At 37.0% G+C, this 14,523-nt stretch overlaps 1 protein-coding gene across 1 annotated transcript in view; it reads left to right on the top strand.

Moving 5' to 3' along the window:
• Positions 1-14,523, top strand: part of ttc17 (tetratricopeptide repeat domain 17) — a 56,643-nt gene that overhangs the window by 40,602 nt on the left and 1,518 nt on the right. The window contains exons 18-24 of the mRNA XM_056462052.1: positions 2,092-2,354; positions 6,415-6,565; positions 8,371-8,491; positions 8,597-8,756; positions 9,739-9,822; positions 13,233-13,352; positions 13,454-13,597. Of these exons, the coding sequence (XP_056318027.1) occupies positions 2,092-2,354; positions 6,415-6,565; positions 8,371-8,491; positions 8,597-8,756; positions 9,739-9,822; positions 13,233-13,352; positions 13,454-13,597 (1,043 nt within the window). The remainder of the gene's footprint in view (positions 1-2,091; positions 2,355-6,414; positions 6,566-8,370; positions 8,492-8,596; positions 8,757-9,738; positions 9,823-13,232; positions 13,353-13,453; positions 13,598-14,523) is intronic.

Here is a 14,523-nt window from a genome sequence, read left to right as displayed (position 1 = left end):
CGGGGAAAAACATGCAACAAACCTCTGTGAATCATGGAAACAAACACATACGACAGTTCTTGAATGGCTAAATACTGCGTGCTGTGCGGACAAAGTCTCACAGCTTGGCAGGTGTGGAAGCACAGGCAGTCATGAATAATTAAGAAGCGGGGTCTTCTCATAGGATAAGAAAACTCCGTCTATGAATAATAATGAGAAACTGACGCATCATCACTGGACATGCAGATCGGTGCTACATTACCGATTTTGACCCTGCCCCAATAATGATATTAAACCCGGAAGATGACATTAGCTGACAAAAGCTCAAAATGATCCAGTTTTCCCCACAATTAAAGCTATTGCTGTGTTCACACCAGATGCGGAACCGCAAGCAAATCATGCTATTTTGAGTTTAAAACATTTTGAGTTTACTCTCTTCATTCATGCGTCTAATTCACTTCACAATAGATGCGGTTTCACATCATGGGCAGAGCTCCTGTCTGCTCGGTGACTCTAGCTTCGTGGCTAAATGGCTGACATGGATTGTATTGAGAGAGTAGCTGTGAGGCTGAAAAACAGCATAGATTTGTTCAGCGCCGTGTCTGATTCCACTAGATTTGAGAGATAGAGGTGCACCCAGCTCTGTGAGGTCATCAACTCCTCCAGAAACTGTACCTGGATGATGGAAGCTTTCAGCGGTGCTTCTGACTGAGCTGAACCGTTATCCAGTGTCGGCAAGAGGATTTGCCCTCAGGACACCAACAACAGGCGCTACGTCATAATCACTCCCCTACAAGAGAAAGCTCTTGATTGGTTAATGTGGCAGGAATAGCACGAACTCGAGCGATACACGCATTGTGTCAAACAAGCAAAACGCTCAACTGGCGCTGGCTCATTCACGGGAATCACGCTGCAGGATGTCTAATCGCGTCTTAGCATTGACTTAACATGTAAATCACTCAAGCTTGATGCTTCATCTGTGTCTGGTATGAACGCAGCATAACAGGTGGTCTAAATTGATGCTCAACACACACAAATCTGTAAAATTTCATCTCTTGTGACCACGTGTTAAGATTTCAAGACAAAACTATGCAGTACTTCCAAGGGAGCTCTTATTTAATTGCTGTTATTTCGACTGGTATTATATCATTCTGTATTATTTTTAGTCGTTTGATATGCAGTGACAGGCAGTCAAACACTTTGCCCAACAGATCCACCACTTTTGACGTTCAGAAATTGTCATAAAAGTCCTCGTGCTGCAGGTATTAGGAGGTTTCCTGAGGGTGCAGCTGACGTGCAGTGAGGGGTTTGCATCTTTAATAAACTACGACAGTTTGCATTCATTAAATTGAGAATGATTAATAAATCCATATGAAACAGTCCCCTTAAAGTGATGTCACGTCTTCAGTTTCTGGCTCAGGCACACTTTGCACTCACACTACAAGCGTACCATGCACGATTTAGAGTACCTGCACTTTTCAAACGAATCGGCAAACGGGCCTGGGCACGGTTCGGATAGCATAGTGTGAGTGCACCCTCAGACAAACCAACAGCTCAAGTAGCTCCAGTAAGATATGAACAACATTACAGTTTCATATCACTGCTGCACTGAGATTTCCTTACAGCTTACTGTACCACAGAAACAAAACAGTTTATGGATTTGATATTTCTAGTTAAGATATTTTTACTCAAATTAAAAAAAGTCCTTTATCTCTCCTGTTCTCGAATCATGCGATAAAGTGAGGTCATGTGATACAGCAATATGGCACACTACCATTTTAATAATTCACAGCTGCATATTTTACCCCGTTTCATATTTCATACTGTTTCACTTACTATTTTTAAACAATAGCTGCCTGGATACATGCAGTGCAATAGTATTTTACACCAAACAGACATCATCAGATTTGTAAATTAGATTAGTGAGTGATCGTTTATCCAAAAATGAAAATGTACTCACTCTCAGCTGGTTCCAAACTTTTATTTCTTCTGTTGAACGTAGGCTTGCCAGCGGTCCTGTGTGTGTGAAAACAACAACAGAGTTGTCCCTTTAATGAATTATTCTAAACAAGCGGCAGTGAAAGCACGTCTCTCTGTTATTGTCCTCTGCAGAGGTGGTGGTGGACAGTAATGGCTCTGGGGAGGCCAGTGGACAGGATAGGACCCGAGAGCCAAAGGCTGAAGGGGGGGAAGAAGAAGAGCAGGACTGGCGTCTGAGAGAAGAGCTGATTGGAGCTTTTGAAGGGGCTCTGGACATGAACGGGAAGACAGGGGATCTGCGGGGCATCCGTGTGCTGAAAAATGACAGGGTCATGGGGGCGAGAGGGGGAGGGCCCTGCTTCGGCAACTGTGAGGATGATGAGGGAGCTGAATGGGTAAGTCCATTTTAAAACTGCTATTGAATGCATGCATGCTTTATTACTTTCAGTGCTATCAAGTGCACTTGGCAGCGGAAGGGCTAAACATGCATTATGTGAGATATTTGTCAGACTCTAGGCTCTGTTGCACACTGAATCTTCCATTTTGGTCTTGTCAGTCGTCTCTCTTTACTGTCATTGTAACTACAGTTGAAGTCAGACTGATTAGCCCCCCCCCCCCTTTTTTTTTTTCTTTTTTAAATATTTCCTAAATGATGTTTAACAGAGCAAGGAAATTTTCACAGTATGTCTGATAATATTTTTTCTTCTGGAGAAAGTCTTATTTGTTTTATTTCAGCTAGAATAAAATTAGTTTTTAATTTTTTAAAATCCATTTTAAGGTCAAAATGATTAGCCTCTTTCAGCTAGATATTTTTTCGACAGTCTACAGCAGGGGTTCTCAAACTTTTCAGCCCTCAACCCCTAAAATAACAACACCAGTGACTCGCGACCCCCTCTATGCTCGGAGGTGGTTATGAGCATACAATTATTGCACCAATAGGAACTATATAAACAAGCTTATTGACGACACAAAGTGCAACAGTCTATTTTAATAATGACTATTCATTTGTTTAATTTAATATTAATCTCACTTGATGAGAATGGTGAGCACAATGTTTATAGCACAAGACTATTCTTGGTTTAATTTTGGAGACTTTTAGCCACACATATATTATTTTTAATATATGTGAGTGCCATAAAGATGTAAATGTTTAACATTGTACCGTAAAATCAATCTGCTGCAACTAACAATATTGCTGTGATGTTAATCTAGCATAATAACCACGGGGGTCCAATCCAATGGAAAAAAAATTGAAAGGCTGATGACTTTTTATTTGCATGTTCTTTTTTTTATGTAACTTTTAAAAACTAAGTGTATATTAAATATATTATAAGTTAAAAACTATTTTTTTTATTCTGCAGGTTATGGCTAAAATATGATAATTTTAATAGATTAATAAAATCTATGAGATTTTTAGAAATCACCAAGCGACCCCCACGTGCGACCCCCACTTTAAGAACCACTGGTCTACAGAACAAACCATTGTTTTACAATAATTTGCCTAATGACCCTAACCTGCCTAATTAACCTAATAAACCTAGTTAAGCCTTTAAATGTCACTTTAAGCTGTATAGAAGTGTCTTGAAAAATATCTAGTCAAATATTATTTACTGTCATCATGACAAAGATAAAATAAATCCGTTATTAGAAATGAGTTATTCAAACTATTATGTTTAGACATGTGTTGAAAAAAATCTGCTCTCTGTTAAACAGAAATTGGGAAAAAAATAAACAGGGGGGCTAATGATTCATGGGGGGTGATAACTCTGACTTCAACTGTATATAAAAGGTTGAGCTACCTTTTGTCATTTTTGTAGTGAACGGTATTCCACATGTAAATACACTACAGCTGCTTAAACGCTGTGTTTTCTTGTTCTTGTATATAGCTTTTTCAAATCACCCAAAAGAAATTATTTAAAATATATAACAAAATGGAACCAATAGTTTTACCAAAACAATAAATAATTCAATTTAGTAAATATTATTTAATAAGATATTCAGAAATTAATATCAATTGCCATATTCTGTTAAATATATGTTATTTAACCAAAGCATTCAGATAAAACATACATATAAAATGGTCTAATAAATAGAATAATAGAAAGATCTAATTAAATCAAATTTGTGCATGATTCCCTATTTTTTGTATAATATTTAATGTTACAGATCAGATTTTCACCCAACTGCAATTAACACATAACTTTATGTAAATACTATGTGTGCTCGATTACGCCGAAATTGCAAGCCATGATTATTTGACATAGTCATCTAACTTAGATTAGATCCATGACCAGAAAACTTTATATGACTGATTTATATAAATAGTGATTATTTAAATAGTTGTCAATAAAAAAACTGTTTATGTTTATTTATTAGGTTTACATGAATAATCACTAATCACCATATTTTGGCGGTATGACCATCAGAATTATTGTCATGGTTTGTATATTGTGAAGATACAGGAGGAAAATCGTGTGTGATCTTATTTTAGAAAAATAGTTGCTCATGAGATTTATTTCCTTCACTCAAAAATCACTTTTGTTGCTTCTATTTTAACTAATTTAAAAAGAGTTTACAGGGTGCAGTATGTAAGTTTGACACCTGGTGGTTGAACCAGGTATTGCATTCCTGGATCAAAACAAACGCAAGAGCAGGTTGCCAGATTAACGACCAACATGAGCGAGTCTTGAGCCTAAAGGCTGATTTAAGTCGTGTTGTAAATAAAAGCAACGTCGCACGATAGATATTTTCCATATTAAAATAAGTTTTTGTTCTAACCAACACCTTAAATTGATATATTAGAAACGGCTTCTATTTCTCATAGTGAACAACAGGATAAATGACAATTATTGCCTCAGGTACACCTCATGTGATTTATTCAGTGTTAAATGCTAATAATGTGAGTTTGAATGGCATTTTACGTGACATTTATTGCCATACTACTGAAAGCAGCAGCAGATAGTTCACCTCAGATCTGGAAAACAAAATAAACTGTTTGATATTGAACTTAAAAACTGTGACTCAAGCCAACGCATACCAGTGATTCAGCATGTGCATTTAATAATGTTAAAGAGGTTTAATATGTATTAATTAGGTTATAAACATTACCATTTCATGAGTGATTGCATCTGAATGGCTGTATTTAAATTTCTGTCATGTTTCGTCTGGTGCAACCAGCCAAATCGCTTATCACTGCAAATCTCATCACGTAGCGATTTAAGGGTGGTTTATACTTCTGCGTCAAGTTAACGGCGTGACCTACAGCACATGCAACGCGCATAGCTGTGCAGTCATACTTCTGCGCGCTGTTTCTGTTGTTCTGCAATAACACTTCCGAAACGCTAGTTGGCAGTGAGGTGTTTATGTTCCTCTGTGTCGAGTTTCTTCGCTGGTGTTATGTTTTTTCTGAAAGCTTCCTTAATGTACAAGTGGCTCAAACTCGCTTATTTTGAAGCAGGAACCGGCGGACGTGCAACAACTTTAACCATGAAAAAAAACACAAACCAAAACTTTCCATCCAGAGCTCCTTCATAGGACTCCACACTTGTAAACAATTGCTCCATCGGGCTCGCGTGGCTCTCGGTCCCACCCACACTCATCAGTGCTACCAAGCTGACCAATCACAGAGCTTGCGCTACTCATCGTTGCGACGTGTAGTTACATTTTTTGAGAGGTGTACGTCAGCCACAGCAAGGGCTATGCGTCCATGTGTAGGCCGTGCCATAGCATACGCGTGCGCTTGATGCAGAAGTATAAATCAGCCTTTATTAAGACACGGGGTTATAATGTAACCTGCTCACCTAATGTTTACATTCGTAATATTTATGTTATTGGCTAATTAATAACCTCATGTGGAACTGTGAATCTTTCGGAGTCTGCTACTGTCCACTAGAGGTCACATTTAGATCACGGGTGCATGCTTTGAGAGCCTTTCTGAATGAATGAATGAATGAATGAATGAAATGCGCTGTTCTCCATCAAGGCAACCCGGGGTGTATAATTGGCTAAACTGGCATTGGGCAGGTTAAAATAGCCAAATCAAAGACAGATGTTCTGGCACCCAACACACATTTTCAAAGCAGGATATCTGACTTCAGCATTGTTTTTCAGATAAACAAGATTGTTCACTTGGCATGTTTCTTAAATGTCTGAAAACATATTACGGTATTTTTATGCTTCAGAAGAGTCAATAACTTACATACAGCACCTTTAAACAACACAATTCTTAAAGTTTTTGGAACAACTTAATTGTTTTATGTTCAATCCACTTAAATTTGTAAAAACGATTACGTTAACTTAATTGATTTGTGTTGGGACAACATGACGGAATAGTGTGGAACACTGCATTTTGTACAGTGTTTCTGCTTGCATTTGATTATTAGCACTAGAGACTAATATAGAGGGATTTCATTTGTGATCAAATTGAATTTATTGTTCTTCTCTTTATCATTCCAGATTACATTCCAGGTGAAACGAGTAAAAAAGCCTAAAAGTGATGCGTCAGAAGGTTGGGTGGGAGAAGGAGACGTTCGTCAGACTGAACCAACAGCGAGCAACTCCATCCTTGAGATCAGTGGACCCACAATCCCCTCACCCGGACCCTCAGGTGTGGAGCGTCTTCAGCCCACCTATAGGATGTGTTATTTTTTTCTACCTACACTTTTATTATTAGCAGTATTATTTTGCCTAGTATTCTTTAGATACAATGACAGGATATTTTTACATTTTGCTAATTTTTTATTCAATTTTATATTTATATTTTCACAGTTTTAAGTCATCTTGGTTAGTCTTAAGTAGTATTGATATTGATATAAAATTAGTTGCATTTTTTCTGTATTTCCATTTTTATTTGAGCTTTTAATAGTTGTAATTTTAGAATTTAGATTATTTTACTTTGGTTTGTTGGCAAGGTAACATTTCAGGTTTTTTTAAATATTTATTCAGCTTTATTTTTATATATTATATTATAAGTTTTTTTTTTGTCATTTTAGTACTTGAGCATATTTAATTTTATTTATTTATTTTTTTTAATTGTAGTTCTTTCTAGTAATTCTTCATTTTAGTTTTAACAAAGTAACTTATCATTTTAAAAACATTTAAATTTAGCTTTATTATAATTCAGGGTGGCTAATAATTCTGACTTTAACTATATATATATATATATATATATATTAGGGGTGCAACGGTTCAATCTACTCACAGTTCAGTATGTATCATGGTTTTAGGGTCACGGTTTCGGTACGAGACGGTTTGTGCTAAGATTAGAAAAAAAATGCCTACAGAAAATTTTAAAGAACAATAATTATATTTATTGGTTAACAAACACCTGACAATGCAAAAGCTTCACACATATATGACTGTAGATTTGCATGTTCTCGCATTAATTAAACTAAAGTAGGCCATTTTAAAAATTGTATGTTCAAATAAATGGCTTAAGAAAATAAAGAGAAAAAGCTTCAATTTCCCCTTTTTCTATTTTTCCTCTCGACTCAAAAGTCTCAAGCAATCATGCAGATAATAATTATGTCAACACATCTTAATAATTGAGCTTTTCTAAAGTATTGATTACTTCTGTTTACATTATGTTTGCTTTACCAAGGCAACAACGCATTTTTATTTATGATTTCAATATGATTTTAGTAGAAGCTGGACTGAAGTAACAGACCTGCTGTATGTCCGCGTTTGTATGGAACTCTTCTGGGACTGCACCACTGATCTAGGCTATCTTTGCGACAACAACAAACAAAAAAATCGCCATTCGTTATGTTTTTGTGTCTGTCTGAATTTACATAGGCCTCACCTCACTTTGTCTCCTTCATTTGCCATACTGAAACACACAGAAACTCCACACACACTTACACATGAGGAAACGTGATGTCAACAGCAGATTTACATACTAAGAGGTGATTGGACAGGTCTTCGCATGTGCAATGGATGGGAAAGGTAATCGAAAGAGTACAAAGGCGAAACTGCTTTGTTGCAGTTTTTATTATCAAACCAATTCTAATAATGCATATTCTGAACCGCGGATCACAGTACGCACCGAACCATGGGAGGACAATGGGATGATATGGTTTTTTACAGAGAATTGTTGCATCCCATATATATATATGACTTCAAATTTTATTTAAATTTTAATATTTAAATTTGAATTGAACTTTATTGTGGGTTGTTTTTATTTCGGTGAGTTGAAAAGGTAATCTTTCTATATAGATTTATTTTATTGCAGATTTGATTTTTAATGTTTATAGTTATTTTATTTTGGTCTGTTGACAAGGCAACATTCATGCGTTTCATCAAACATTTGTATTTTATATATTTTTTTTATTTAACTTTTATTTTATTGTAATAGTTTTAGTACCCGTACTAACACAGAGATGTTTCCGTCATCCAAACGTTTGGTGTTTACAGAGAGGTGGAAGGACTACAGCAGCCTGGGTTGGCCTGGTCCTGAGGAGTGCCAGCGCACACGTCGTGTGGACCTCACCACTGTGGCGAGCACCTGGCTGGCAGTTTCTGCAAAGAACATTGAGTAGGACATCATTTATAGCTTCATCCTCTATCCTCAAACACATTTGAAATACTTTCATACTTGTCTTTTGGCTTTTACTAACATGCGATTCTGAACTCCTCCCAGCATCACAGAGCACATCGACTTCGCCACTCCGCTCCAGGAGCCAGCGGTGGAGCCCGTGTGTAATGCCAACCTCCCTGCAAGCATGCACACACTTGACCACCTGAGCGGGGTCGCCAACCGCGGAGGCATTCACTACACTGGAGAGAGTCAGCTCAGAGAGGTGCGCATTTCTCCTCTTTACAGCCATGACTAGGCCTGTTGCCATTATTAAAGGTCGCATGAAGTACTTTAAAATATGCATTTTTTTTATTCGATGTTTGATGTAATCTCAACACGAAGAGGGTGGAACATAGTGTAGCCCCTCCCCTATTTTAAAAAACAGCCAACAGCATTTTGTCTGCCAGTGAGATTGGTTGAGCTCAAGTGCATTTAAATGAAAAGCAGATGAGAAGCGTCTTGAAAGGAGCGGGACATTTCAGATGCTAGAGAGCATTAGATTGGTTATGATTTGATGAGAAATTGTTTGAGTTGACGTGAACAAAACTGATTAACGGAATTAGGCGGAGGTGAGAAACTACAAGCTTTATATGTTAAAAAAAAATAAATAAATAATAATAATAATAATTAAAAGTCCATCTGCATGCTTCTGCAAATACCCTATTGAGGCAGCCCAGGTATAACCGTAATCAAGTTGACTGTTATTTATTGTGAGATATAAACATACCATGTTTTTGGGGGGATGCAGAAGATTATTAGGATGTGCAGAATGTTTGATCTTTGATACTAAGCAATTTCTTTTGGCTTCTTCCACGACTGAAATTAAATACAGTGTTTTCCACCAAATATCAAGAATCCAATTGGTTAAACTGGCAGTGGTCGGGGTTACACAGACTAAAACAGACAGACTCTGACACGGCACGCACATTTTTCAAGGAGAATAACTAACTTTAGCATTGTTTTTCAGATAAACAAGTATGTTAATTTAGCATGTATCCTAAATATCTGCAAACATATATTGGTATGTTTATGCTTAAGAAGAGTCAAAAGCTTACTTATAGCACCTTAAATTCTCAAAGCATCATTTAATTTCAAACAATTAATATCCATAATAATAATTGTTTAGAGATTCATAATCATGACAGATATTGCTGATTCTGATGTTTGTGGTCTTTATTTGGTCTCACCCTCTTGCTCTGTCACAGGTATTGCAGAATCTGGGAAAAGATAAATTTCCCTCACAGTCTTTTGAACAAGTGGGAACACGTATTGCTAAGGTGTTGGAAAAGGTATGTGAGAACGTAGCTGCAAGCAAATTTGCATGTTGTCAACCAGTCATAGCAGGCTGGTATTTGCAAAGTCAGAATAACAGACCTACACTATTATTTAAATGTTTAAAGAGACAGTACACCCAAACTTGAATATCTACTCACTTTCTTCTGTTGAACACAAAATAAGTTATGTTAAACAAACCGGTAACCATTGACTTCCATAGTATGTGTATTCGTCAAGCGGCAACCTCCCGCTCTCCCTCGGGAAGCCAATACGGAAGTAACTGAAACTGCAATTTATTGAAATTAGGCTAGTCCTGGCTCCATATAGAGCAAATTTTCAATTTAGCCCACTGTTAGAATGGCCAACTTTACAGCAGAAAAAAAAGGTGTTTACAGCCTGGTACAAAGAAGCATTTTGGTTCATATAGCTAATATAACCCTTCACGACAACTGAGAGGGGGTGAACTCATCTGTTTCCTTTATATTAGGTTTTATTAAGTTTGCATAATTAAGGGCGTGGCCACTTGAGTGGCAGCTAGGTCTCGCTGGTCGCTGTCACTTCACCTCAGCTGATTCCAGCTGCTTAGCTGCTGAACTCGACATATTCATCCTATTTTTGATTTGCTTTATGTAGCTTTACACAGTCAGTTGCCTTTTGGAATTATTTCCTACAATTAGCAGACGATATGGCATGCTGTGTGCACTTAATTGTGCTCACAAACCATTCACGTGGCCTCCATTTCCCAGGTGAGTGAAATTATATACTTGTATACCATCTCTATAAATGCATTGGTCTTATTTAAGATCACTTATCATTTATATTTTTCTTTAGACCTGTAATGCACTCTAGAATCTGACAGATTGATTAGCTGTAGGCTCTAGAACAGTCATCTGAAGCGTTGTCATACACTGTTATGCTGGATTTCATCAATAGCCTTCCATTTACTAACACACACTATATCTGAAGTGTTTGGAAGTAATTCGCGTTTTCCTCCTGTAGAAAAACGTCATAAGAACAATGCTTAGAGGCTCAATGTATTACAACAGTGTTTTTAAAAGTCTAAACACTTTATTGATATAGTGTACAACCAAGCACATGTGGTCAGAACACAAACGAGTCGCAGGTAATGAAGTAGTAAGCGTTTCTCCCATAGAAAAGTCCATCTAAGCAGAATGCCAGCATGCATCTGTAGCTCTGCTTACGCTCCGCCTCTTTGCCCTTGTTTGGTATCCCTCGGTTGGTGCGATGATGCGTGCACAAAATGGCGGTGGTTAGCCACGCCTACTGGTAGCTTCTTTTGTGTTTTTCATAAACCTATGGGTGACGTCACGGATACTACGTCCATATATTTTACAGTCTATGGTATTCGTACTATAGATGTCAATGATTACCAGTTTCCAACATTCTTTAAAATATCTTCTTTTGTATTCACAGACACAATGTTGCAGCATACACCATGACCCATTTTTTGTTGCAACAAGACATGTTAGCTGGGGTTCTTATTTTAGGAATAGTTTATATCCTATTTCCATGACACAGCTGGAACAACAGCACAAACTACAAACTATGATAATCTCAGGTAGAGATTTGGGGCTAACATCACTTCAAAAGAGTTTAGTTTGTGATATTAGCCCCTTTCACACAGTGATACCGGTAAATATCTGGAAAATTTCCGGAACGACTTTACTGGTAAATTCAAAAAAGCGATGTTCACACAAGCAAGGACGTTATGGATTTCTGGAAAATCTATTCCAAAATACTGGTAAATTCATTAACCAGAAATGACCTCTAAATGGCTGCGCTTGTATTTGTAAACATTTGACTACATTACAAACTCTTTAAATTCTTTTTTGTTGCTGTTGCTTGGTTTTCGTGGTGTTGTAGTTTATTTCACTAGTCCAAATGTAATTTGCGGTATTACAACTACAAATAAGACCAACATGCAATAGCCAATCATCTTTCTGTTATTGAACTCAGTTCACGCGGCGAATGTGACGTCATTGCTGTGTTTGCGGAGGTTCGCTTTGGGTGCGCGCGACATGTTTTGGCGGAGCTCACGAAATTTTTTGAGACTCAGGTGAACAGTTCGCGTGCCACCGTGTTAGATTTGAGTATGAAACACTTTGAAAAGATTTTGTGATCACCAGTAATTTTTGCCTGGAAATTGCAACAGCCTTGGGAAAGGATGAACGTTTTTGTAAAAGTTTAGAAAAACCTGAGGGAGACGTTTGTTAAAGCCAAAAAAAGAGGCCATGGCAAAAGTGGAGACCCATGTAGTTTTAATATTACAGAATATGTTTTTCCACTGTTCATAGGTTTTACACTGATGTATATTTTACAATTTTGAATTTAAAACAATTTAATAGTTACAAACTAAAATTAGGTAACATATTATGTTTTTGATTACTGGAAAGGAATATATGAACCTATCAGTTTACAATATACTGATGCCCTGTTTCTAGACTTTATTGGTGATAGTGGTCAGGAATGTTGGACCATTATTGCCTTTTTAGCTTGTAAGTAGAGGACAGAAACTAGCCAGACAGTAATGTGTCAATTGGCAAAATAAAAAAAGTCTGTATTTTTTAGTAAGTGTACTTCTCTTTGCTTTTATTCTTGCCATAATATAAAATATAATTGTAGAGCAACCCATGTTCTGTTGCCATTATTATTTAACTTTAATAGGTAGAACTGTCCAAGATATGAACAAAAGCATGTGATGCATCAGAGCTTGATTTTAAAAAATCTTGAATGGTTATAAAAATCTTAATAATAAATTATAAAAATAATAAAAAACAAATTAGTTTAAAAATCTTTAATGATATTAATGATATGACGTAGTTCCAGAAACTTCCTACTTCTCTGTTTATCCGTCTGACTTTACAGTGGGTTTCTTTTGACCGCCCCCTGTCATTTCAAAGAATATCACAATGGCGAACGCGTCAACTATAAAAGTCTCATCCATTTCGTGAGGTGCGCGGTGCGGCGCCAGGCAAAAGTATAAATCAGCCTTAAGATGTTTGTTTGTTCTTTCTGTAGTTCATTTCTGTGGTGCATCTAACTTGTCTTTAGTACTGTTCAATTTACATACATTTATTTTACCACTATATTTTACCATTTTCTCTTTATGTGTATTCGTGTTTTTGATATTGCGATATAGGTCTTAAAATTAATACTTAATGGTCTTAAAAAGGTTTTAAAGTCTTAAATTTGACATTACAGTATCTGCAGAAACCAAACACACACAGCAAGATCAGATTACATTTAAGAAATCCAGTACATGCATAACAATTACTGCACTGCAATGCACAAACAAACAATACAGTATTACTGATGTTATCTGATATCATTTTCAATACAGTTGATCTCTAAAACAGAGACAGTAGGTTATATCTGACAATCTGGGTTTTTTTCTATTGTCTAGAATCAGACGTCCTGGGTTCTGTCCAGTATGGCAGCGTTGTACTGGAGGGTGAAAGGTCAGGGGAAAAGAGCCATCGACTGCCTGCGCCAGGCTCTGAACTACGCTCCTCACCACATGAAGGTCTGCTCATTCTCAAACCACTACGGTCTCAGAAAACTCTTTTGTTTTCGAGAACAGTAAACATTTCCACATGATATACATGTGTGCTTCTGTTCCGTTAGGATGTGCCTCTCATCAGCCTCGCCAACATCTTCCAAAATGCCAGATTATGGGAGGACGCCCTGACTGTGGCGCGCATGGCAGTGGAAATCGCACCTCACTTTGTGGTTAACCATTTTACCCTGGCAAACGTCTATATAGCTATGGTGAGGGCTTTTTTGTTTGTTGTTTTTAAATCCCTGTCAGCCCCAACTTAAATCGTTGTAAAAACTTTGGTGCAGAGATTTAAGCTTGGTCTTATTTATACCTTTTCACATGTGAGTTTTAAATACTCCAGCTGATCTCCCTTTTTTTGTGACCATTATCTAGAATCCATTGCATTCAAAAGTTCCCATAGATACGTGAAGTTTATCACATGACCCACAAGCTCCAATGATCTATGCAAATGTCATATTTTGCTTCTTCTTGCCCTTTTCTGTAAATATTGACAAATATTTTAATTATATTGTGAAATTTCTGATACTCCAATTCTCCAATATGTGATCGAACATATATTTTGTCTTAAACAGCTTAATAATGGTCATATTATTTGTTATATGATGGGTAATGGGCCCCGCCGTTGTTGCTAAAAGGGATACAGCTGCGATCGGAAGTTAACGAGAAGTATTTATATTATTTATTAAATTACGCATTAATTGTATTTTATTAGCTAGATGCGATACAGCTGAGGATGCTCTCGTCAACATAGCATAATCTAATACAATTGTATTTTATTAGATTATGCTATATTGACGTGAGTATCCTCAGCTGTATCCCATCTAGACCTCACCCTCTCCTGTAGTGCAGTGAAGTCTAGATAGGATACAGCTCAGGATACTCTTGTCAGTATAGCATTGTTTTTGTGACGCTGTACAACACATAATATTTTTACATTACTATGAGGGTGGGGTTTAGGATTGAGGTAAGGGCAGACGCTAATACAATAGAATTAATGCCTAATTTAATAAATAAATTTGATCGCAGCTGTATCCCTTCTAACAACAAACACAGGAGAGATCCGAGCTGCTGGATTTACGTCATGATTTTTTATAATTTTCTGCCGAAATACATGAGGGTAAGCAACTAGAGAAAA

The sequence above is a fragment of the Danio aesculapii genome, chromosome 7 (genome assembly GCF_903798145.1).
Source record: "Danio aesculapii chromosome 7, fDanAes4.1, whole genome shotgun sequence".
NCBI classification, from domain to species: Eukaryota; Metazoa; Chordata; class Actinopteri; order Cypriniformes; family Danionidae; genus Danio; species Danio aesculapii.
This window is presented reverse-complemented; position numbering and strand designations above follow the sequence as displayed.